Genomic DNA, 25198 nt, shown 5'->3' with positions numbered 1-25198 from the left:
ATCTGAGAAAGGATGTTCTTGCTATTGAGGGAGTGCAGCGAAGGTTCACCAGGCTGATTCCCGGGATGGCGGGACTGACTTATGAGGAGAGACTGGATCAACTGGGCCTTTATACACTAGAGTTTAGAAGGATGAGAGGGGATCTCATAGAAACATATAAAATTCAGACTGGACTGGACAGGTTAGATGCAGGAAGAATGTTCCCGATGTTGGGGAAGTCCAGAACCAGGGGACACAGCCTTAGGATAAGGGGTAGGCCATTTAGGACTGAGATTAGAAGAAACTTCTTCACTCGGAGAGTTGTTGATGCCAGTTCATTGGATATATTCAAGAGGGAGTTAGATATGGCCCTTACGGCTAAAGGGATCAATGGGTATGGAGAGAAAGCAGGAAATGGGTACTGAGGGAATGATCAGCCATGATCTTATTGAATGGTGGTGCAGGCTCGAAGGGCCGAATAGCCTACTCCTGCACCTATTTTCTATGTTTTATGAATACAAGAGGATAGCAAAGAAAGAGTAGGGTCTATTGGAGACCAAAGAGGATTCGGAAGACGTGGGTATGGTTCTTAATGTCGTCACAAAAGAAAGTGTAGTGTATTTGCTTCATGGGTTCTTTGCTTAACAATTCACAGCTACACATTTGCTGCAAAAAAAACTAGCTAGTTTATTAGCAGTGGTTTAATAATTAAACTGAACCCATCCAGTTGATCAATCAGGCTCACAACTGCAACTATTTTAAGTAAAACTATAAATCAAATGCCCCCCTTAAAAGGGGCACTAGAACCGACAAATTAACAATTAAACTTTGGACATTAAATGAATCAAATTAAAATTTGGTTGCCAGGGGTGATGATGCACTCCAGTCCCTCCAGTGCCCACCTCTTGCGGAAGGCTGCGAGTGTACCGGTGGACACTGCATGCTCCATCTCCAGGAACACCCTGGCTCGAACGTAACCGCGGAAGAGAAGCGGGCAGTCGGGCTATGGCTCACAACTACATGCCTGATCGTAGAGAACCTGAGGGTTTTATTGAGTCGTGAGCATCACATGACTGGCTAAGCCACTCACAGTGCAACATAAGAACATAAGAATTAGGAGCAGGAGTAGGCCCTAAGACCCCTCGAGCCTGCTCCGGCATTCAATAAGATCATGGCTGATCTTCTACATCAACTTTCCTGCACTATCCCCATATCCCTTGATTCCCTTAATATCCAAAAATCTATCTTTCTCTGTCTTGAATATACTCGAGCCTCCACAGCCCTCTGAGGTAGAGCATTCTAAAGATTCACCACCCTCTGAATGAAGACATTTCTCCTTATCTCAGTCCTAAATGGCCGACCTCTTATTCTGAGACTGTGACCCCTGGTTCTAGACTCCCCAGCCAGAGGAAACATCCTCCCTGCATCTACCCTGTCAAGCCCTGTAAGAATGTTGTATGTTTCAATGAGATCAGCTCTCATTCTTCTAAACTCTAGAGAATATTGGCCTAGTCTACTCAATCTCTCCTCATAGAACAATTGCTCCCACCCAATCCCAGGAATAAGTCTGATGGACCTTTTTTGCACTCCCTCAATGGAAAGTATGTCTTATCTTGGGTAAGGAGACCAAAACTGTACACAATACGCCAGGTACGGTCTCACCAGGGCCCTATATAATTGCAGTAAGACGTCTTTACTCTTATACTCAAATCCTCTTGTAATAAAGACCAACATTCCATTTGCTTTCTTAATTGCTTGCTGTACCTGCATGTTAACTTTCATGCTGTGGAATGGAGTCGAGGACACTTGTGTCAAAGGCAGAGTCTTGGTTAAGGAGACTTTCGAAATGTTCCTTCCAACGGGTCCTGACTGCCTCGGTGTCCTTGATGAGTGTCTCCCCATTATTGGCCAGCAGTGGGGTGGGGCCTTGGGTGCTTGGGCCGTTGGTGGACTTGACTGCGGTGAAGAATCCTCGCCCATCATGGCTGTCGGCCAGCTGCTGGATCTCCTGTGCTTTCTCCACCCACCATCTATTCTTTAGGTCGCGGGTTTTTTGTTGGACCTCGGCCGTAAGCCGTCTGTAAAGCTGCCTCGCTGCTCCCGAGTTGGGTTGTTGTTTTAGGTTCAGAAATGCCCTGCGCTTGAGATTTATTAGCTCTTGGTCATTCTCATCAAACCGGTCCTGGTGTTTCCTGGTTGAGTGACCGAGCGTCTCTTCGCAGGCTTTGGTTATGGTGGCCTGGAGGGCAGACCAAGCGCTGTGGGCATTCTGGGTCTCAGGGTCATCAAGGGTCGCCAGGTTCGCAGTGAGGCGCTGGCTGTATAGGACTCTCTTAGCTGGGTCTTTGAGTGCCCCGGCGTGGATTTTTCTGCGGCACTGCTTCTACTGCTTTGGGGCTACATTGATGTTGATGATGAAGCGGATTAGGCAGTGGTCCATCCATCAGTCGTCCGCTCCTATCATGGCACGGGTGATGCGCACATCCTTGCGCTCCCTGGCTCGAATGATGACGTAGTCGAGCAGGTGCCAGTGTTTGGAGCGAGGCTGTTACCACAATGCCTTGTACTTGTCTCTGGCAGCACAAGGTGTTGGTGATGACACGGTTGAGTTCTAGGTACTTTGTCAGGAGTAGGGTACCACAGGAGTTGGTTTTCCTGACCCCCTCTCTCCCGATCACGCTTCCCCAGAGGCCTGTGTCCTTACCGACCCTGGAGGATCAGTCTGTCGTCCGTAGGGACGTGGGACAGGGATTGTTCGAGGCTGGAATAAAATCCTTCTTTGGCCTCATCTGTTGCGTTGAATGTTGGGGCATATGCGCTGATGACTGTGGCACACTGGTTCTGGGATAGGGTGAGTCATGAGACGTTCGCTAATCCCGCAGAGGTGTCTCTCAGGCGGTCAACCAGCTCGTTCTTGATGGCGAAACCGACTCGGTGGAGGTGACGTTCTTCCTCTGATTTGCCTTTCCAGAAGAAGGTGTAACCTCCACCTTGTTCTTTGAACTGGCCTTCCCCTGCCTGCTGGGTCTCGCTTAGGGCGGCGATGTCGACATCGAAGCGTCTAAGTTCCAGGGCAACTATGGCGGTGCGGCGTTTCGGTCAGTCGCTGTTGGAGTGAGGGTCCCGACGTTCCAGGTCTTGAACTTCATTTTGAAGGGCGGAAGATGCCTGTGCCTGAGTTCTTTTAACGTGGGGTGGCTGTTGCACACCAGCTACCACATGGGCTTAGCAGAGCAAGGTCTTGGTCCACCTGGCACCAAGCTCATGGTCTACAGGGCTGTAGTGATACCTACCTTCCTGCATGGCTCAGAGACGTGGACCATATACAGCAGACACCTCAAATCACTGGAGAAATACCACCAACGATGTCTCCGCAAGATCCTGCAAATCCCCTGGGAGGACAGACGCACCAATGTTAGTGTTCCCGATCAGGCCAACATCCCCAGCATTGAAGCACTGACCACACTCGACCAGCTCTGTTGGGCGGGCCAGATTGTTCGCATGCCTGACACAAGACTCCCAAAGCAAGTGCTCTACTCGAAACTTCTACATGGCAGGCGAGCCCCAGGTGGGCAGAGGAAACGTTACAAGGACACCCGTTACAAGGACAGCCTCCCTGATAAAGTGCAACATTCCCACCGACACCTGGGAGTCCCTGGCCAAAGACCGCCCTAAGTGGAGGAAGAGCGTCCGGGAGGGTGCTGAGCATTTCGAGTCTCGTCGCCCAGAGCATGCGGAAAACAAGCGCAGACAATGGGAAGGAGTGTGCGGCAAACCAGACTCCCCACCCGCCCTTTCCTTCAACCACTGTTTGTCCCACCTGTGACAGAGACTGTAATTCCTGTATTGGACTGTATCGTCACCTAAGAACTCACTTTTTTAGAGTGGAAGCAAGTCTTCCTCGATTTCGAGGGACTGCCTATGATAACTTTCAGTGATTCATGTTCAAGGAAACCCAGGTCCCTCATTACCTGATCTCTCACCATTTAAAAAAATACTTTGCTTTTCTATTTTTCCGACCAAAGTGTATAACTTCACATTCCTCCACATTATATTCAATTTGTCTTGATCTTGTTCACTCACTTAGCTCCACAATATTAAAGTAATATTTCATTTGCATTCCTTGCTGCATTTTCCTTGACGATGGTGTCTGCAACGGATATAACGTTTGACGGTGCGTCCTTGGGAGGGATGAGTTCCCCCGATGCACCAGCTTCCTCCATTGGCAGGGGCTCTTGCTCTTTATGTGAAGTACCTTGGCTAGCTTGGTAAGGTCACTGAACCTCTTATGGCACTGAGTTGTTATGTGGGGGTTGGTCGAGATGGCATTGACTGACAGGGGCACCTCCTTTGACTGTGCTTGGACCATTGCTTTGGTTGGCTTCCTTCCCTCAGTGCCAGATAGCTGCTCCCTCCTTTCCTTATTTGGGCTAATAAAACCTTTATATGTAGGAGCATGAAAACTTGGCTCTCAGCTCCACAAGCCTGTGAGCATGCTGACAGGTGCATGCATTACAGAGAGCGACGATGCAGACCTTATAACCTGAACCAGAACAGCATAAATGAGAGAGAGTGAGGAAACATTAAACAAGCAATTGGAGCCAGAGATAAGGTTAGATGAATGGAAAACGTGAGGCAATAAGATATCAGGAGATACCCCCCCCAATAAAATGACTCGGTAACATCAATATAATATCCACAAATTGTTTGTACATTAAAAACACGAGGAGCAAAATATTGGTGTTTAAAGCTTCTGTGCAGAATGAGAAAATTGATTTGTTTTAATTGCGAAATCAAAGTGTAAATAAGAGGGTAGAAAGATTTTTTAATTTAGGGAGGTGTCAAGGCCCTGAAGTTAGGCCAAGGGACACAGTTTACACGATGCATTCGTCTGAATAACACTTGTGCTATTTTAGCAGAGGTGTTGAATCGTAAATGGGCTTGTGTCTCCGCGAAGATCACAGAGAGGAATTTCAGACAAGTGTGTTGAAGTGTTTGTACGTTAGTATCCTGTGGTCTCATTTCAGGGTCAAAGTGTTCAGAAGTGACTGAAAAGTAAACTGGGGAAGAGGAAATGTGGCTATAGGGAAGGAAATGACAAATACTAAAGCAGTTGTTTTAATTGGACCAGTGGCTGTCAATTTGGGTGGGGACAGTGAGAAACAAGGAACAAAAATGCTGTGGAATCATTCAAACAATTTAAAGAAAGAAAGACTTTGATTGATATCGCACCTTTCGCTACCACTGGACGTTTCAAAGCGCTTTACAGCCAATGAAGTACTTTTGGAGTGTGGTCACTGTTGTAATGTAGGAATGTAAGGTAACTAGTGACATGGAAGGTACTAATTCTGGGTGAGAACAGCAAAGTTGTGGATCTTACAAAATGGAGAACTAAGTTAATGAATTAGTTCAGGACTGCTTCTTGCTTCACCGTTTAAAAAAAAAAAAAAAAAAAAAATATATCAAAGGAACAAGTCCTAAAGCTACTTGTTGATGTAAACAGGGAGAGTTTGCTGTGAATTATTTCATTGAAAAGTATGCTCTGTTTCCTACAATCGAGCCAATTATCCAAACAACAAACATCTGCTTTACTGTTTTGCTCCGACCTAAATCCTGTAAAGCTCTGCTGTGGTGGGCACTTGAATCTGACCACAACAGCAGTCGGAATATCAAGCTCAGGATTTGTGTTTTAATCAGAGTCAGAATGTGCTCTCATCTGGAGTACGCATTCTGAGGGTAAAGTCATAAAAATTCAACATTTCTGGAGAGTCAAGTAATTGTTGTAGAGGTTGAAGAGGCAGAACTGAGACCGAGTGTGAGAGCAGAAAAACGACACGGTTATTATATTAAATATTGTACACTGCAGTCAACTGAATATTGCTTTAAGTCAAATTTTCTGCAAATTTACTTAAAATTGCTTCCAAGAAATGTCAAAATCCGAAGTGAAATAAATCTAGAACAACGGATCTTCTCGAGGACAATTAGGGATGGGCAATAAATGCTGGCCTTGCTGGCGACGCACACATACCATGAACGAAGAAATAAAAAAAAAATGTACCTTTTATTATAGATTCCACTTTATCTATTTAATCTGGTCAATTCCATTTTATCCATTTAATTTTATGAGCGAAAGTTCTGTATCAAACCTCTTTAATTCCCAAAAGTAATCAAACAAAACTCTAGAATATTCATCCATCTTTATAATCTCTGCTATTCTACCAAGATTGATACCCTCCAGCGGGTAACTCTCTCCTGCACCAGCAAAGCAGCCACAATTGTGTCCTATCAGCTACTTGATTATCTCACTATCCAACATCTTCTTAAACCCCTCTCTTCTGCAATCTCTATCTTCACGCATTAGAGGAGTTTCTCACATTACAACAGTGACTACATTCCAAATGTACTTCATTGGCTGTAAAGCTCTTTGAGGTGTCCGGTGGTACTGAAAGGCGCTATATAAATGCAAGTCGTTTTTTTTTCTTCACCTTTAACCGTGAGTGTGAGCAGCTCATGGACTTCTTTGTTACTAAGATTGAGATTTTCTGTTCAGCTGCCTCTGTTGCTTCCCTTTAATTGATCCTTGGATATTCCAGAGGTAACGGTACGGGGGCAAGAGAAGCCATTGCTTGCGATGCTCTAGCTTTGTTTGATTAGATAAGAGTGGGACCTGGCATGGGCAGTCCTACGGAGCTGGATAAAAAGGAGGGTCATTGGAGGAGGATGGAGTTGCCAATGAGAAGGATGGTTCTCCTTACCCATCAAGTCAAATCTCCCCCAGGCTCTCACCTGCCCTCGCCCTGAACCTAGGCCTTTCTCCAGTTTCTCCCTCTGACATCTTATCCGACAGACTCAACTCCTCGCTTGGTTCCAGTCCCATTAAACTCTTAACCACCCAACTTCCCTTCTGTAGTGTATTTATTGTTGTTGTTGTTTATACACTGCACCTTCCTGGGTCCCAAACTAACTGACGTTGTAAATGGTCATCCCTCTCTTCAGGAACTCTTTCCCTTTCCCCCTCCCTTTCAAAATTTTCATCACCACCTGCAAAGAAAACATACCCTCAACCCCTCTGTTCATGCAAACTACTGCTCCATCTGCAACCTCCCTTTTTTTTTTTCTCCAAAGTCCTTGAATGTGTTGTTGCCTCCCAAGTCCGTGACAATCTCTCTCACAACTTGTGTTTGAATCTGTCTAATCAAGTTCCCATCCCTGCCACCCCACTGAAACAACCTTAACCAGAGTAAAAAATTACATCCCCTGTGATTGTGACCATGGTGCATTATCCCTCCTTGTCCTCTGCAGCCTTTGACATGGTCATCTACAACCTCCTCCAACACCTCTCCTCCATTGTTCAGCTCAGTGGGACTGGCCTTGTTTGGTTCCACTCTTCCCGATCCAATTGTAGCCGGAACATCTAGCAATGGCCTGTCTTCCCACCCCCACACTATTCCCTCCAGAGTACCCAAGGGTCTATCCTTGGCCTCCTTTCCTTCCTCATCTAAATGCTGCCCCTCAACCTCATTATCTACAGGAATGGGGGTCTATGCTGATGACACCCAACTCTACCTCTCCATCATTTTGCTAACCTGTACATTGCCTCTGTTCTGTGTCACTGTTTATCTGACATCGCTTATGAGCTGTAGCTTCCTCCAACTAAACATTGGAAAGGCAAAAGCCATCGTCTTCAGCTCCCGCCACAAACTCAGTAACCTTGCCGCCAACTCCATCCTCATCCCGACTCCCTTTCTCAGACTGTTCAACCCCAAGCTGGGCTTCTGAACCCATTTCCTCGTCATAGAATGATACAGCTCAGATGGAGGCCATTCAGCCCATCGTGCCTGTGTTGGCTCATTGAAAGAGCTATCCATTTTAGTCCCACTCGCCTTAATCACAAGGACCATCTACTTCCACATTTGTATCATTGTATCATGGGCACCTACATTGTATCGTGTGCACCTACATTGTATCATGATCTTATTGAATGGCGGAGTAGGTTATTTCTTATGTTCTTATGTTACTTGTAGGCTGAGGAGGAGTTGGTCTATACGTCTGGAGGGACTATGGGCTGCTGTTGCTTTTAACCTGGGTGAGGAATGATTTTAACTTGTACCTGGCGGTAATGGCTTCAAAATGGGGGCCAGCGGCATTACTACACCGTTAACTCCGGTGATGTGGCCAGTAATATTTTGAAAGGGCCCAAAGTGCCCGTCTTTTCGAGTGGTAGGCGCAAATTGGGGCCTCAGACACTGCCAATTTAGTTTGGCGCAGTTTCATGGTCAACAGAGCCAATGAGGTCCATCGAGATAAGTTTGAAATGACTTCTGTGGAGGCCAGAGGAGCAGGAGTGCACTGCAAGCACCCACAAAAATAACCTGGGTCTCTGCCACCCCGGAACCCCACCCACTATCACAACCACCGCTGCCTCCCCCCTGCCCCCCCAGCTGTTGGCAGTTACCTGGCTGGAGGTGGCCTGATATTGGCCAGCCTTAATTCACCAAGCTGCAGTGGGACGTCAGTTTGGCACCCCGCAACATCGTGGCCGCCTCTTTGCCGCGGGTATGGGCGACCAGCTGGGGCCCAGAAATTTAAATCGACCCCGGTGTGTTTTCTGGGACTCGTGAAGCTATACTGGGGCCTGATGCAAGAGCAAGGAAGGGACCAGGGCTGGAGGACAAAAAGCAAGAGAAGGAGCGGAGGTGCAGGTTGAGCATGAGGGAAAGAGGGCACATCTCCAGAACAGCCACGCCTGGGGGTGGAGCACAAAGAGGGGAGGGAGGAGCACCAAGCAGGGCACAACATAAGAAGATCTGAACATAAGAATTCGGAGCAGGAGTAGGACATTTGGCCCCTCGAGCCTGCTCCGCCATTCAATAAGATCATGGCTGATCTTTAACCTCAACTCCACTTCTCTGCCCGCTCCCCATAACCCTGGACTCCCTTATTGTTCAAAAATCTGTCTATCTCCACCTTAAATATATTCAGTGTCTCGGCCTACACAGCTCTCTAGGCTAGAGAATTCATCCTCATCTCTGTTTTAAATGGGTGACCCCTTATACTGTAACTATGCCCCCTCGTTCTAGATTCCCCCACGAGGGGAAACATCCTCTCTCTCTCTCTCTCTCTCTCTCTCTCTCTACCCTGTGCAGCCCCCTCAGAATCTTATATCTTTCAACAAGATCACCTCTCATTCTTAAGACCCTTAATACACAACCGCAGCTTGTCAAGGACTAGCTGTCTCTGCATCAGTGCGTTGTAACTTTGGTACAGGCAATCTCTCTGCCGAGGTACTCTCCAAATTCACAATATTTAAAGCAACACCACTTTCTAAAAGTTTCTCCCAATCAGAGCTGGGGGCTTAGAGAGTGCTCGTGGTTGTATCTTTGAGATTTGTTTTTGTTCAGCTGCGATGTGATTGGGTAGATTTCCCTGAAGTTTCTGTGTGGTATATTTGGTACTAGTGTACCAACAAAAATATAAAATAATTAATTCGAAGAGAAGTGTAGCAACTTAACTAATGTGGAAGACAATTATCGTATATTCACGAACGAGGCAAAACCTTTTCAATAAGTGCAGTGAAGACAAGTGTAGTAAGACGAGTTCCGCAGGGATTGTGGCATTTACATCATTCCACTTTGTTCTTTGTCGAGGTGCTTGGCAACACATTTATTTATTTTTGAAACATGCTTTATACTGGCCTATCACTGCGATGGTTAGCGAGTAATTTTTCTTCTTCTTGTATGCCATCGCATAGTAAATCACATGTGGGTAAACACGTGGACTAGGGATTAGTAGGTACACAGATTCTATTCATCTAGGTCCAGAGACTCCCAAGCCTTGGCTGAGATATGTGGCCGTTTAGGGGAAGGAGGTTGCTGGGTACTTGAGTTTTCTGTTACAAAGAAACATAGAAATTTACAGCGCAGAAGGAGGCCATTTCGACCCATCGTGTCTGCGCCGGCCGACAAAGAGCTGCATGGCCCTCAGTCAGCAGCCCTGAAGATTACATATAAACCAATAATGGTGGAAAGGTAAAGAGCACCCAGTCCAACCAGTCCGCCCCCTACAACTGCGACACCCTTTACACCCCTTATCTTTTGATCTGAAGGGTACGGGGCAAGTCTAACTAACGGCAGATGCTGTTAGAGCAAAATCTGGCCCATTATATTTCAAGCTATAAATGTTACAAATTGTATTGCGTTTAAAAGTTATTGTTGGATTGAGTTTGATGTGTATAAAATTAAATACTTTTCAGAAATTCTAACTAGCACTGTTTCATGACTTTAAATTAAAAAACTGTTTACAGAATAATTTAGTTAAAGTAACTTTATACACTAACTACCCTTTTTACTCGCGATTTGCATTTCAAAGTGCATCCAATATATTTAATACTATAATTTCAAGAATCATTTAGAATTTTGAATGTATCCATCAACCATAACTCAGGTCATATCCTTTGCTAAGTAAAGCAATTTAAAAGCCATGTTCAATCTTTAGGCCCATTGCTGTAATCCATCAAATTATATATCAGTAAGAAGGTTCACTAGGTTGATTCCGCGGATGAGGGGGTTGACTTATGAAAATAGGTTGAGTAGGTTGGGCCTATACACATTGGAGTTCAGGAGAATGAGAGGTGATCTTATTGAAACATATAAGATAATGAGGGGGCTTGACAAAGTGGATGCAGAGAGGATGTTTCCACTAATGAGGGAGACTAAAACTAGGGGGCATAATCTTAGAATAAGGGGCCGCCCATTTAAAACTGACATGAGAAATTTCTTCTCTGAGGGTTGTGAATCTATGGAATTCTCTGCCCCAGAGAGCTGTGGAGGCTGGGTCATTGAATATATTTAAGGCGGAGATGGATAGATTTTTGAGCGATAAGGGAGTAAAGGGTTATGGGAAACGGGCAGGGAAGTGGAGCTGAGTCCATGATCAGACCAGCCATGATCTTATTATATGGCGGAGCAGGCTCGAGGGGCCGTATGGTCTACTCCTGCTCCTATTTCTTATGTTCTTATGTACACTGAAACATTCTACACTCCACCCCAACTGGAGCCATGTGACCTTCTGGGTTGTGAAGAAGTTGCAGCCTCTGTAAAGTGGTACAACGTTGACGGGGAATAAGTATAATAGGCAGGGTTTGTCGACCACAAAGTTGTGTTTAGTCATTTATCTGCCACCTCCTCCACTTTCCGCATCAGTTGCACACGAAGCAGTTTGTTGCTGTCGATTCTTTTTTTGGTACGTTTGTACGGAGGTTCCCATAGGCAGGCAACTCACAGCGGCAGAAAGTTTCCAACATACACCATGCTTTTTTTTATTTCACTACGTTGTCGTCAAGACTGGGGGGAACCCTTGGATCCCGGCCACTCCGGGGGGGGGGGGGAAACCTTCATTGAAACAACGGGGGATTACGTGCGCACTGAGTGCTTTAAACGGAAAGCTAATTCACAAATCAGCTGAGCTCACCAGAAAACGTAAGCATTTGCCTAACTTACTGGTACTCTTGGTGTGTCACTCATGATATTAACGCGTGTGATGTCAGGCACCAGCAAGCAGTGAACCGGGCAAGCGGAGCCAAGGTATAAAAACATAAGAATGTTCACCCCTCGAGCCTGCTCCACCAGTCAGTAAGATCATGGCTGATCTTCTACCTCAACACTGCCTTGCACTGCCCCCATATCCCTTGATTCCCTTAGTATCCAAAAATCTATCGATCTCTGTCTTGAATATACTCAAAGACTGAGCCTCCACAGCCCTCTGGGGTAGAGAATTCCCAAGGTTCAGCACCCTCTGAGTGAAAAAGTTTCTCCTCATCTCAGCCCTAAATGGCCAACCCCTTAGTCTGAGACTGTGACCCCTGGTTCTGGACACCTCAGCCAGAGGAAACCTCCTCCCTGCATCTACCCTGTCAAGCCCTGTAAGTATTTTGTGTGTTTCAATGAGATCACCTCTCATTCTTCTAAACTCTAGAGAATATAGGCCTAGTCTACTCAATCTCTCCTCATAGGACAATCCCCCCATCCCAGGAATCAGTCTGGTGACCCTTCGTTGCACTCCCTCAATGGCAAGTAAGGAGAGCAAAACTGTTCACAATACTCCAGGTGCGGTCTCGCCAGGGCCCTGTATAATTTCAGCAAGACATCTTTACTCTTCTGCTCCAATCCTCTTGCGTGAGGAGCACTCCACACAGTTTGCAACAAAGCAGCCTCTCCTTCAGCACCTGTTCCAAGCGACTGTTATGTGGCTGGAGTGCCACCCGAGTACTCGACTACAGTAACAGTAACTTGCATTTTATATGGCGCCTTTTATAGTAGTGAAACGTCCCAAGGGGCTTCACAGGAGCGTTATCAAACACGATTCGACACCGAGCTATCACTATCACTGGGGTCTGTGTCTGGGAGCAAGGAGCAGTCCAGGGAAACTTGAGGGATTTTGTAAGGCAATAATTTAGTCTGTCAAATATAAAAGTAGTGTTTATGATTTGCGTTCTAGTTTTGTCCTGAGTCAGAAGGTTTGTGGGTTCAAGTCCCACTCCAGCAACTTCAGCACTGAAAAATCTCAGCTGACACTCCAGTGCAGTGCTGAGAGAGTGCTGCACTGTCGGAGGTGTCAGATGAGATGTTAAACCGAGGCCCCTTCTGCCCTCTCGGGTGGACGTAAAAGATCCCGTGGCATATTTCGAAGAAGAGCAGGGGGGTTATCCCCAGTGTCCTGGCCAATATTAAAACAGATTATCTGGTTATTATCAAATTGGCTGCCGCGTTTCCTGCATTACAACAGTGACTACACTCCAAAAGTACTTCATTGGCTGGAAAGCGCTTTGAGACGTCCAATGGTTGTGAAAGGCGCTATGGTAATGCAAGTCTTTTTTTCTTTTTATGCCATCACACCCACCACAAATTCTGGCCCATTGTGTGGGGCCTGCTGACCTGTGTGCCTGAACCACCCCCCCATACCCGCTTCATATATGGCCCCGATTCTAACTCCAGCTGGATTCCCTGCTTGGGCCCCGAGTTAAAATTACAGTCCGGTCTCAATGATGTCATTGGGCCGCAACAGACATATGTAAAGAAGGACCCTGTTGGCTTTGTCGGGTGTCCTTTCTGCCTGCTCAGGAGAGCAGGTTAAAATTGCAGATTCTGCGATTATGGCGGCTTTCGGATGGGTAAGAGCCAGGGTGATTTTAACTGCCCACTCAGTCAGGTTTCTGCTGAGTGAGCAGGGTTAAGATCGCCCCCTGGGTGTTGGGAACACATATTTCACAAGAGTCGTTTTTGCATGGTACATGCCATGCATAATTATCTTTAATTTGCATGCCATCCTGTTGGAACAATTTGAAGGGCGGGAGAGTGCTTGACTCCTGTATAATTTATATTATGTAGCACAGCTTGTTGCAGAAAGGCTGGCGTGGAAAAAAAATTGTGCTTTTCTAAAGCTATAAGTGAGATGGGTTATGGGCTTATGCTTGGGTGGTTTTTAATGCTGCTTTAATTGGTAATAATTGTGGACTGACTTCTCTCTCTCTCTCTCTCTCTCTCTTTCTCTCTTTGGCAATAGGTACAGAAAAACAGACTAGTTATGAGCAAAAACTGGGTTAATGCCGTGAAGGAAAGCCCAGTTAGATCAACCATGTCTTTAGACGAAATCCACATAGACTCCAAAGAGCTGATTGAGAAGCAGCCCTTGGATGGTGGGGGTTTTGGAATGGTGTCACTGTGCTACAGGAGGAATCATGGACTTGTTGTTCTAAAAACCGTGTATACTGGACCACAACGCACAGAGTAAGTGTACCCTGAACAGACAGCCGGGTACCTTTTATTATACACTAAGCACTTTCACTTACACTTATGGTGTCATAGTTGTCTGAAAATACCAGAAATCAATTCTACGCTTCTTGGGGGGGGGGGGGGGGGAAATACAGGAATTGGTGAAAATTGAGTTTTAAAAATAACTTTTTAGGGCAGCTTTTCCGGTGCTGGATCAGCCTTAGATGGGAGCAATGAATTAAAAAAAAATAATAAATTTGTTCCTGGGATGTGGGCGTTGCTGCTCATCCCTAATTGCCCTTGAGAAGGTGGTGATGAGCTGCCTTCTTGAACCGCTGCAGTCCTTGTGGTGAAGGTACTCCCACAGTGCTGTTGGAGAAACAGCATCTCAAACAGTGTGCCCCCTCATTGTTTTTTTCGTGCGTGGTCCCTTTAACTGGCTGCGCGGCCTATTCAGATTTTTGCGCATGCGAAAATTTTGACTTTGGAGGATCGTGTAAAACGGGCAATAGCGAATCACAGCTCATTTTTCATCTCTGCCGATTTCTATTGACTTCAATGTGGATGGAGAACGGGCTGCCAATTCGCGATCGCCTGTTTCAAACTATTGCCCAAAGTTGGAACTACCTCCCCCACCCCTCCAACCCCCCACCTTGAGTGTCGATATTCTGCCACAGGGTGTATACCTCTGAGGCCAGTTCTGTCCTCCCCTGACACCTACACACACTCACACACTCACATCCCAGTACAGTTCACTGGTTGGGGATTAGAAATAGGAACCTTGGCTGATTTCGATTTTTATCCCGGAGGCACCAAGTAGTATCTCCATCACTGCTCGGGACAGCTTGCTGTGCATAAACCAGGGGCCAAACCTGGATCTGCGTGGATTATGTCCATTCTGTCAGTTCCTTTACCAAGTTAGCCATTAGTAAAGCCATGATGAAAATTTCAATTAAATTTGGGAAACCTATAGAGCAATAAGCCATATTTTTAAAGGTTTTGATATTTCATCTCCATTTTATGTTTATACAAAAATATCACCAAAACTATCACGGAGTAAGAGTAAATTCTATTGTTGGGTACAGTTTTACACATTTATAATAGGTTATATTGTATCATAATAAAATGTCATTCTATCTTTAAAATTTCTGTGTAATGGACTGTTAAGTACTTACATAAAAGAATAGATGTTCTCAACATGAGATATATCTTTTAAAATGCTTTTCTTTAACTTTGACCAGTTTTAAAGAAAGAAAACAAAGACTTGGATTTATATAGCACCTTTCACGACAACCGGACGTTTGAAAATGTTTTACAGCCAATTAAGTACTCTTTGAAATGTAGTCACTGTTGTAATGTACACTTTGCATTGGGAATTACACATAAAACAAACCAAAAAATCTGAATCCTCATGGCAATAGTGTTCACATCTACATTGGGAGGACACTGCTTTAGCTTTTGTCTTGGGTAACCTCTGTACAGCCTGTTACCGCCAGTGTTCCCTGTAAGCCGCGCTTTGTTCCCCGTGGCCTGATTTAGTGCGTGGTCCCTTTAAATGTCCGTGCCCGCGGGCTATTTGCAATGGAAAAGTCGGAGAGCAGCCTGCATGGGACCTTTCCCATTGCTGCGTGGCTTCGAGGGAATGTTGGTTACCGCCCTTCTCATTAATCAGTTGCTCAGGTGGTAAAAGTCAGATTTTTTTAATACCAAGCAAACACTGAAGGTTGGGCTCATTTACTGTTAATAATCACTTGTGGGTTGTCAACTTCTTTCTCAAATCTGTGCCTGCCTTTAATCGAGACACTATCCACTGAGGTTGCAAAACTGTTAAATGATGTGGTACCCTTAACACTCTTTGTCATCCGCTCACCCCCACAATCTCTTGTTGTTATTTACAGCTGAACAAATAGGCAAACAGCCTCTGCCTCAGATTCCACTTGGTATCCCCCTCAGTAGTGCTACCAAGATTAGGGAACTCGAGTAAACTCGAGTCCAAGCATCTCCGTGTACTAACTTTGCATAGCCTACAACTCAGCCAGTGCCTCAGCCTGAGTCAGAAGGTCGTAGGTTCAAGCCCCACTCCAGAGACTTGAGTGCATAAATCTAGGCTGACACTCCAGTGCAGTGCTGAGGGAGTGCTGCACTGTTGGAGGTGCCCTCTTTCGGATGAGACTTTAAACCGAGGCCCCGTCTGCGCGCTCAGATGGACGTAAAAGATCCCATGGCACTATTTCGAAGAAGAGCAGGGGAGTTATCCCCGGTGTCCTGGCCAATATTTATCCCTCAATTAACATCACAAAAACAGATTATTTGGTCATTATCACATTGCTGTTTGTGGGAGCTTGCTGTGCGCAAATTGGCTGCCCCATTTCCTATATTACAACATTGATTACACTTTAAAAAGTACTTCATTGGCTGTAAAGTGCTTTGGGATGTCAGGTGGTTGTGAAAGGCGCTATATAAATCCAAGCCTGTCTTTTTCTTTCTTATCTAAAGGGCATTTGTCGTTAGTCAGGCTTGCTGAAAAGTTGCTGAATATATGAGCTGATAATGGCACAATGAGGAAAGCAGGGCATCTGGGACCTGAGTGAACAGGGAAAGCAGCAAGCTAGCTCTTTAACCAATCAGATTTAAGGATTGAGAAATAAACAGCGGAAGGACTGCGAAGTAGGGTGAATTAAAGGGGGTGAATTAAATCGGGTACAGAAAGAGAAATGGAGAGAGAAAGAAAGATTGGATAGATAGAGAGAGAGAGAGAGAGAGAGAGAGAGAAGAAAAGTAAGAAAAAATGTGAAATTTAAAATTTGACATTTAAAAAAATCTCCCTGAAAAATTCTAAACCTGAAGGAATGAGAATCCACCTCGTATTGGTTAATCAGCACAGAAAGGTTGAATGGGAGTAATTAACAATTCTTACCTCGTTAACAGTACTTGCACTACTAATTACCAGTCCTAATTTAAGGCAGAGATGGACAGATTTTTGAGTGACAAGGGAGTAAAGGGTTATAGGGAGCGGGCAGGGAAATGGTGTTGAGGCCAAGATCAGATCAGCAATGGTCTTATTGAATGGCAGAGCAGGCTTGAGGGGCCAAATGGCCTAATCCTGTTCCTATTTCATATGTTCTTAAATATCTGCGACGAGTTTAGTATGTGCAAATACAGCAACTTTATGACATTTACTGAATTTCGCCGTTGAGACAGACAGCGAGATGCCGTTTTCGGGGAGCGAATGGCGGAGCGGCGTAACTCGGGCAGCCATTTTAGAATGTTTGCATTGAGCTGCACATCTTTACCCGAAGTTGCTGGACCATTTATCCATAAGCAACGGCAAGTGCCATCGGCCTCACTGTTATTTTGACAGCCAAATTTTTGCCCGTTGTTTTTCCTAAAATCAAAGGATTGGATTTCCCGTTCCAGCTACTCTGGCTCTCAGTTGTAAGTTTGGCAGAATGGGCCAACAGATTTTTTGCATGCTGTTCCACCGATGCCCCGCTTGCCCCGTTCTTGTCAGATAGAAAACTATGTGGACATAAGGCATTTCCTTTTGAGGAAAGGGTAATTAAGAGGATAAATAAACTGACAATGTCACTGTCTCACTCCCCTTGACTGGCATTGATCTTGGTATTAGGGGGCACAGTCTTGGGATAAGGGGTTGGCCATTCAAGACAGATGAGGAGGAATTTCTTCACTGAGGGTTGTGAATCTTTGGAATCCTCTGCCCCAGAGGGCTGTGGATGCTGAGTCTCCGAATATATTCAAGGCTGAGATAGATAGATTTTTGGAGTCTAGGGGAGTCACGGGATTATGAAGATCGGACGAGGAAAGTGGAGTTGAGATCGATAGTCAGCAATGATCTTATTGAATGGTGGAGCAGACTCGAGGGTTCATATGGCCTAATCCTGCTCCTATTTCTTATGTTCTTATATGTGGAATCCACAGGCCAGGGTACCAGGTCAAGAATGATACCAATTGTTGTTACTGAGATGTCTGCAGCCCAGAATGTTGTACTGCGCTGTATTACTAAAGTGACATGATGATGATCAGCACTGTCTAGCAGATATGAATTGAGAAACAAGGAATCTTTTAAGAAGACCAAGAAAACACGATACACGTGGAAATCTTGGTCTGGAAATTGGTCAGCTTTGCACCCGTTTTTTCTGCGACTTTTTGGCGGAAAAGGTGTTCACCTAAATTGGCCAAAATCTTGCGCCGACGGTTTTGAAATACCGCAGAAAAGCAGACCGCTGGCGTGCAAAACAAAAACGAGTGCTATCGCTTTAAATTGGCCATTCGGTGCACCAGTATTCTGGGTGAAAAAAAACACCTGTGAAAAGCCTGCGATGCAGGCCCAAAAACAGCGATGCGTATGAAGACCTGCAAAAAAGGTAAGTTGAAGTTTTTATTTTTTAATTTTTTTGCAGCGATTACTTAGTTAAGGGTCTTGTAAAGGTTTTGTGATTTTTACTTTTTGTTTTTTGCTATTTTTTTTTTTGTTTCCGCCCCCCCCCCTCCCAGGACCTGTCTTTTAGCGGTAATCGGCCTCTGACTAAAGTTGGCGAAGATCGCGGTTTCTGCTGCAAACCCTCGTACAACGGCGATTTTTACCGCTAAGCGTGTTTTTTTGACAATTTTAGGCCTTTAGAAAATGGCGGTGTGATTAGCGGTATTTTTGGCGAAAAATGCCGAAAAAATACCGCCATCACCAAAAGACCAATTTCTAGCCCTTAGTGTCAAAACATAACTAATCTTTTTATCGCTAACATCAGGTTTTGATTCTTAAATTTAAAAACTAATTTTTAAATTAGACTGTTATAAGAAATTACAAAGGACCGAATTTGGAAATATGTCTGATCTCCAGCCTATGTGAGCTGGCAAGTGTGTTACTTTAAATCTGAAAGTCAAACCGCTTGTTTGCGACCGTGAAATGCGTTTTATTTTGCTCCTCTTTCTATTTTGCAGATTCAATGCTTCTCTGCTCGAGGAAGGCAGAATGATGCACAAATTGAATCACGATCGGGTCATAAAGTTGATTGGAGTTATTTTGGAAGATGGCAATTATTCGCTCGTCATAGAATTCATGGAGAATGGAAATCTGCTGCAGCTTCTAAAAAGTGTAAGCGTCCAGTGTTTGTAATGATTTGCCACACTCGAGGGCGACAGCATGAAACCAGCCTCCATAACTCCAGCTCCTGCCAGTCATACACTGACCTGCATTGGCTTCCGGTTAAGCAATGCCTCGATTTCAAAATTCCCATCCTTATTTTCAAATCCCTTTGCAGCCTCGTCCCTCCCTATCTCTGTAATCTCCTCCAGCCCCACAACGCCCCCAGAGATGTCTGCGCTCCTCTAATTCTGCCCTCCTGATTATAATCGCTCAACCATTGGTGGCCGTGCCTTCTGTTGCCTAGGCCCCAAGCTCTGGAACTCCCTGCCTAAACCTCTCCACCTCTCTACCTCTCCTCCTTCAAGATGCTCCTTAAAACATACCTGTGTGACCAAGTTTTTGGTCACTTATGCTAATTTCCAATTATGTGGCTTGGTATCAAATTTTTTAAATCGTATAATGTTCCTGTGAAGCGCCTTGGGACATTTCACTATGTTAAAGGCGCTATATAAATACAGGTTGTTGTCATAGGTTGCAATGCATGTACGGTGTATGGTGAAAATATGTCATTTGTCCTCTGAGGAGAGATTGATTAGACGAGGGCTATATTCTCTCGTTTAGAAGAATGAGCGGTGATCTCATTGAAACACATAACATTCTTACAGGGCTTGACAGGGTAGATGCAGGGAGGATGTTTCCCCTGGCTGGGGAGTCTAGAACCAGGGGTCACAGTCTCCGAGTAAGGGCTCGGCCATTTAGGACTGAGATGAGGAGAAACCTCTTCACTCAGGGTGTGAATCTTTTACATTCTCTACCCCAGAGAGCTATGAAGGTTCAGTCGTATATTCAAGATAGAGAACGATAGAATTTTGAATATTAAGGGAATCAAAGGATATGGGAATAGTGCAGGCAAGTGGAGTTGAGGTAGAAGATCAGCCATGTTCTCATTGAATGGCAGAGCAGGCTCGAGGGGCCGAATGGCCTACTCCTCCTAATTCTTATGTTCTTATGTTATAACTAGCAAAGATGGTCAGCTAGAGTTTACTACCTGATACACTGGGCTTGTGTCTGCCTTTTTCAGTCTGAATCCACTTTGCAATATAAGTTCAAACATTATATCAGATGGAGTATCAATACATTGTGGGTGGAGGCATTTATAACCAGGGTACATGGTCTCCTGGCATTGACCCAAGTTGTTGCTGAGAGCACAGAATTGTAGAAGATTGGTACCTAGGTGCCAAAGGACAATTGCAAAGCCTTCCTGTGGCTCAATTTCTAACAGCCCTGCTTCAATAGGTGATGGTTAACTCTATGTCTGAACTACTGTATACAAGGACCAGCATTCTAGATGGAGCCTCTGGGAGAAGGAGGAATGGTGTTTGAAGCTTCAGTACTAGTAGTCGATGCAGACTGTTGGAATTGACACTGAATTTGTAGATCTCGAGTACCTGGGATAGACATGGCGGTCTGGGAGAGCCGCAAGCAATTCTTGCAGTACTGCTTTCATCATGACCCAGTGAAGGATTGGCAGCCCAGCTGCATTCATGTGACATTGCTGAGGGGCAGACAAACCGAGTTAACGTTTCGGTTCCATGACCTTTCGGTGCTTTAATCATTTTGGTTTTGGAACATACCAACTCCAGGACCAAAAGATACTTTTACTTTTATTCTATGGGCTGCCCCGCTGGATTATACCAGTCGGAAACAGGTTTTTTTCGACAATGCAATGCATGCAATATGTAGAAACTAAGCTTTATCTGTCAGCATATTCATTCTACTTTCCAAAGGGTCACCTCCAGCAGAGAGCAGATGTAGGTAAGAAGCCACAAAGGCAAGTGTTTGGAATTGAAGGATGCTCAGTCTCCTTACAGTAAAATTGATCATTTTCCATTTGTAGCATTTCTATTCCTTCCTTTTCTTATTTCTTTCTGTGGGATTATACTGCATTTGTTATATCCAATGTGCTACCGACCCTTTGTTTCCATGAGCGTCTCAGCTAGTTTTCTGCGAGGAACCTTATTTATCTGTCTTCTAGGGATCTAAATCTACAGTATCCAGTGCATGTCCTTTGTCCACTGATGCTATGTTCTTGTAAAAAGTGCGCTAGGTTATTCAGATGTGAATACCTTCCTTAAATCCACGTCCCCTGATCTATCGTGCTCCATTTCACCAAATGCCTATAAATAGTGGCCAGGACCTTCAGTCCTCCTGCTGCTGACTTTTCAGTGGAACTGGAGCAGGCGAGGTGGGAAATAGTTGGGGAGTTGGGGGATTAGGAGCAGGAGTCGGCTCCTCGCGCCTGCACTGCCATTCAATAAGATCATGGCTAATCTTCTACCTCAACTCCACTTTCCTGCACTGTCCCCATATCCCCTGGGCCCCTGACCTTTGTTACAACCCTTCAGTTTCCCACTAGAAGTAACCGGGTCATTTAAGCCTCTGCTAGGGAGTCTACCTAGAGGGAGTGTGGTAGAGGTGCTTTTTGTTGGCAATTTGAAGTTTGTCCATGGCAATAGTGCTACGTTCCTTTTAAAAGTTGTGAGGATTTGTTGACACTCTTTGCTTGGTCACCTATGCAGAACATAGACGGAGATAAAATACAATACAAGGCTCCCATGTATGGGCGGGTACTGTAATGTATGCACCTGCGAGTATGCTCACAGGTTTGTATAGCTGTTGAATGGAATTCCTCATCGGCACCAAGCCCCGAAACCTTCCTCGGGAGCCGGTGTCTCACAACTTGAGCCTCCTCCGGGAAATCTCCTCTGTGCCTTTCAGTTTTGCGCGGAGAGGATTCCTGTATGGGCTGCTCTTGCACACTCTCTCCACGTTACCATCCTTGTCTGCTGTCCGGACACGCCATGGCACACCATCTTGCCGTCCGGAGGAGGCATGGGTCCCCAATGGAGTGCTCTCTGCGCGTGAGTCCTCCCCTTATTTATTGGGGACTTGGCCTGGAGGGTATTGCACGGAACAGTCCCGTGCAATAAGTTTTTAAGTCAGTTCACGGGCTCCCAGGCCGCCTGTAATTTCTGCGGTCTGGAGGAGTCCGTGTTCCATGTTTATGTACAGTGTGCGAGGTTGCAGCCCCTCTTCCAATATCTGAAGGGGCTGCTCCTGAAATTCTGGTTGTACTTCAGTCCCGCACTCCTGATCTTTGGGCACCCTGTGCGGAGGGGAGCGGGCAGGTCGGAAGGCCTCCTCGTGGGACTGCTCCCGGGCATGGCCAAGGGCGCCATCAGGCAGCGGGCAGTTGAGGGGGTCGTTCAGCCCGACTGCCTGCCTCTCTTCCACGGCTACATCCGAGCCAGGGTATCCCTGGAGATGGAGCACGCGGTATCCACCGGTACGCTCGCCGCCTTCCGCGAGAGGTGGGCGCCGGAGGGACTGGAGTGCATCATCATCCCCGGCAACCAAATTTTAATTTGATCCTTAATGCTTAAAGTTTAATTTGTCTATGTTTGTCGGTTTTAGTGCACCTCCCCCCTTTAGCCAGTGGGCATTTGTATAATTTGTGTTTTTGGTGCCCTCGGGGGGGAAAAAAAACAAGGGGTACTTGAAAAGTTTTTTTTGGAGTGTGACCCCCTCCCCCTTTCAGGGGGCACTTGTTTAAAGTGCACAACTAAAATAGTTGTAGAGCTGTTGAATTGTGAGTGGCTTAGCCTGTCACGTGATGCCCAGTCAGTTGGGTCTAGGTTATCCACGATGAGGTATGCAGTTGTGAGCCAAGTGGATGAACTGGTAATGTGTCGTGTGATTGTTAAACCTTTGTTAATAAGCCAACTAGTTCTTAATAGAAATGTGTTGCTATGAGTCCTTAAGCAAAGAACCCGTGAAGCAAATACATTACAGGTACGATATCCGAATGACGGAAGTACATTGTCTGACATATTTTCTGTCATTTTCGTTGGATGGAGGTCAGGGGGGCTGCCTCGTTTTTGGTGTGCGGCATTGCTATGGCAGGGGTATTTAAAAAAAATACTTGAGGCCCAAAAAGGCCACGCAGATGAGGCATAAATTTCAACAACTTTAACATTTATTTTGTGACCTTATTCCCGAAGCACGGCAGCGTCCTGTTGTGCTGAGCTCTGGCAGATCTCGCAGCCTTGGCACAAGCAATCCTTGCCCTTATCCCTCCAGGTAAACTCCTCGGCAGAGGCTGAGGACCCCACCAAGATTTCTGGAAAGACCCCAAGACTCGCTGTGCCAACGTTACGCACCTGTTCTGCAACAGCAAGATATCTAGCCTTGCATCTCTGGTAACAACTTTGAGTATTGTTCCTGCAACTGAAGTTGAATTAACTCGTTGATAGTTCCTAGCGTCATGCTTCTTTTAATATTGCAGCCATGTTTTAGCCGACTTGTACCTCCACTGTCTCTTAAAGTTAGATTTCTGCCAAAACACTCCAGCTGTCCTCTCCACTCTTCCATGCATGCTATAAGTTTGAGGCATACCATGAACCCTTTTTAAAAAAAAAAACCCTCTCCTATCTCGATAGTGATTAATTCCGAGTCGAGCATTACTTTTTTGGTATTTCGATGTTTGTACATGGCGATCGTGTGAGGAAGACGGTTATTGTGATGTTTGTGGGATTAATTCCTGCGCGGCCAACCACGCAGAACATGGGGCTGAGTTCCAACAAATTCGGTTGGTGACATTACTGTACAAGCGGCAGTCTCTCTGTTTCTAACAATTAGCTGCCCCTGTGGCCAAATGTGCCCAGGAGGCGGGTTGGCAATTAAAATCTTTGACTGAGACTGGCAACCTCTGGATTAACCCTGGCCTGCCGGGTTTCCCAGGCCTCGGGAAACCCGGCAGCTGAAGGAGGGCGAGGACAGCTTTGAGGAGAAGGTAAGTACTATTACAGCACTTCTGGTGTTTCAGGAGTTCTCCCCCCCCCCCCCCCCCCCCCAGCCCTTCGAGCTCCCCTGACCCCCGTTCGACCCCCCCCCACCCCCCCCACCTCCTTACAATGACGTCGGGGGTCGGACCTCCACGCAGGATCGGACACCCCATCCGGGATCGTGGGTTGGAAGCACTTTGTCCTGCGGCCTGCTCTGGAGTCTTACCTGCCCGACTGGAAGCCAAGCCTGAAAAATCAGGCTGACCTCCGTGAGGGGAGCCTGTCGAGGACGCATGCTGTGGAGTTAAAACTCCACGGCATGCGGGGAAAACTCCACCCCCCCCACCCGCCTACAAAACCCACCCCGGTTAATATCCAGGACTGTATCTTGGTTAGAAATCAGGATAACCAAAAGCCTGGCAGTGCACACTTCATCGACCTCTGGGTTTACAACATGGTGGGACCATTTGTTTTCTTTAAATCAGGCTCCTATTTTCTGTGTTTCCAGGTAGCTATCCCGTTATCTGTAAAAGGAAGAATCATTCTGGAAATCATTGAAGGGATGGCTTATTTGCACGAAATGCATATTGTGCACAAAGACCTAAAACCTGAAAATATCTTGGTCGATGCAAATTATCACGTCAAGGTAAAAAATAAAGCCACAAAATAATTGTATACATTGCAATGTACTTAAAAACAAATGAGTGTTGGGCTTTCCCATCCAGTGTGCAAACGTTGAATTAATTCAAACGCCCAAAGACTGACTCTTGGGCCCCGATATTTACGGGGGAGCGGGCAGGTGCGGGGGGGGTTCAGGATGTGGGGTGGGGTGTGGGAGAGGGGTGGGGGGGTTGTGGGAGAGGGGATCAGGGGTGGGGGGGGGGTGTGGGAGAGGGGGTCAGGGGTGGGGGGGGTGTGTGGGAGAGGGGGTCAGGGGTGAGGGGGGGTGTGTGTGGGAGAGGGGGTCAGGGGTGGGGGGGGGTGTGTGTGGGAGAGGGGGTCAGGGGTGGGGGGGGGTGTGTGTGGGAGAGGGGGGTCAGGGGTGGGGGGGGGGTGGGAGAGGGGGTCAGGGGTGGGGGGGTGTGTGGGAGAGGGGGTCAGGGGTGGGGGGGGTGTGTGGGAGAGGGGGTCAGGGGTGGGGGGGGTGTGTGGGAGAGGGGGTCAGGGGTGGGGGGGGGTGTGTGGGACAGGGGGTCAGGGGTGGGGGGGGGTGTGTGGGACAGGGGGTCAGGGGTGGGGGGGTGTGTGGGACAGGGGGTCAGGGGTGGGGGGGGTGTGTGGGACAGGGGGTCAGGGGTGGGGGGGTGTGTGGGAGGGGTCAGGGGTGGGGGGTGTGGGGGAGAGAGGGGATCAGGGTGGGGGGGGGTGTGGGAGAGGGGGTCAGGGGTGGGGGGGGGTGTGTGTGGAGAGGGGGTCAGGGGGTGAGGGTGGGGGGTGTGTGTGGGAGAGGGGTCAGGGTGAGAGGGGGGGGTGTGTGGGGGAGGAGAGGGGGGTCAGGGGTG

General features: G+C 46.6%; 1 protein-coding gene across 6 annotated transcripts in view; it reads left to right on the top strand.

Moving 5' to 3' along the window:
* ripk1l (receptor (TNFRSF)-interacting serine-threonine kinase 1, like) overlaps window positions 1-25198 on the top strand; it is a 95377-nt gene that overhangs the window by 3139 nt on the left and 67040 nt on the right. For all 6 annotated transcript variants that reach the window (XM_070880379.1, XM_070880376.1, XM_070880377.1 and 3 more), the window contains exons 2-4: window positions 13540-13763; window positions 18708-18861; window positions 24205-24342. In XM_070880379.1, coding sequence (XP_070736480.1) covers window positions 13561-13763; window positions 18708-18861; window positions 24205-24342 — 495 coding nt within the window. In that variant the 5' untranslated portion in view covers window positions 13540-13560. The remainder of the gene's footprint in view (window positions 1-13539; window positions 13764-18707; window positions 18862-24204; window positions 24343-25198) is intronic.

This window comes from Pristiophorus japonicus, chromosome 5 (genome assembly GCF_044704955.1).
Source record: "Pristiophorus japonicus isolate sPriJap1 chromosome 5, sPriJap1.hap1, whole genome shotgun sequence".
NCBI classification, from domain to species: domain Eukaryota; kingdom Metazoa; phylum Chordata; class Chondrichthyes; family Pristiophoridae; genus Pristiophorus; species Pristiophorus japonicus.
This window is presented reverse-complemented; position numbering and strand designations above follow the sequence as displayed.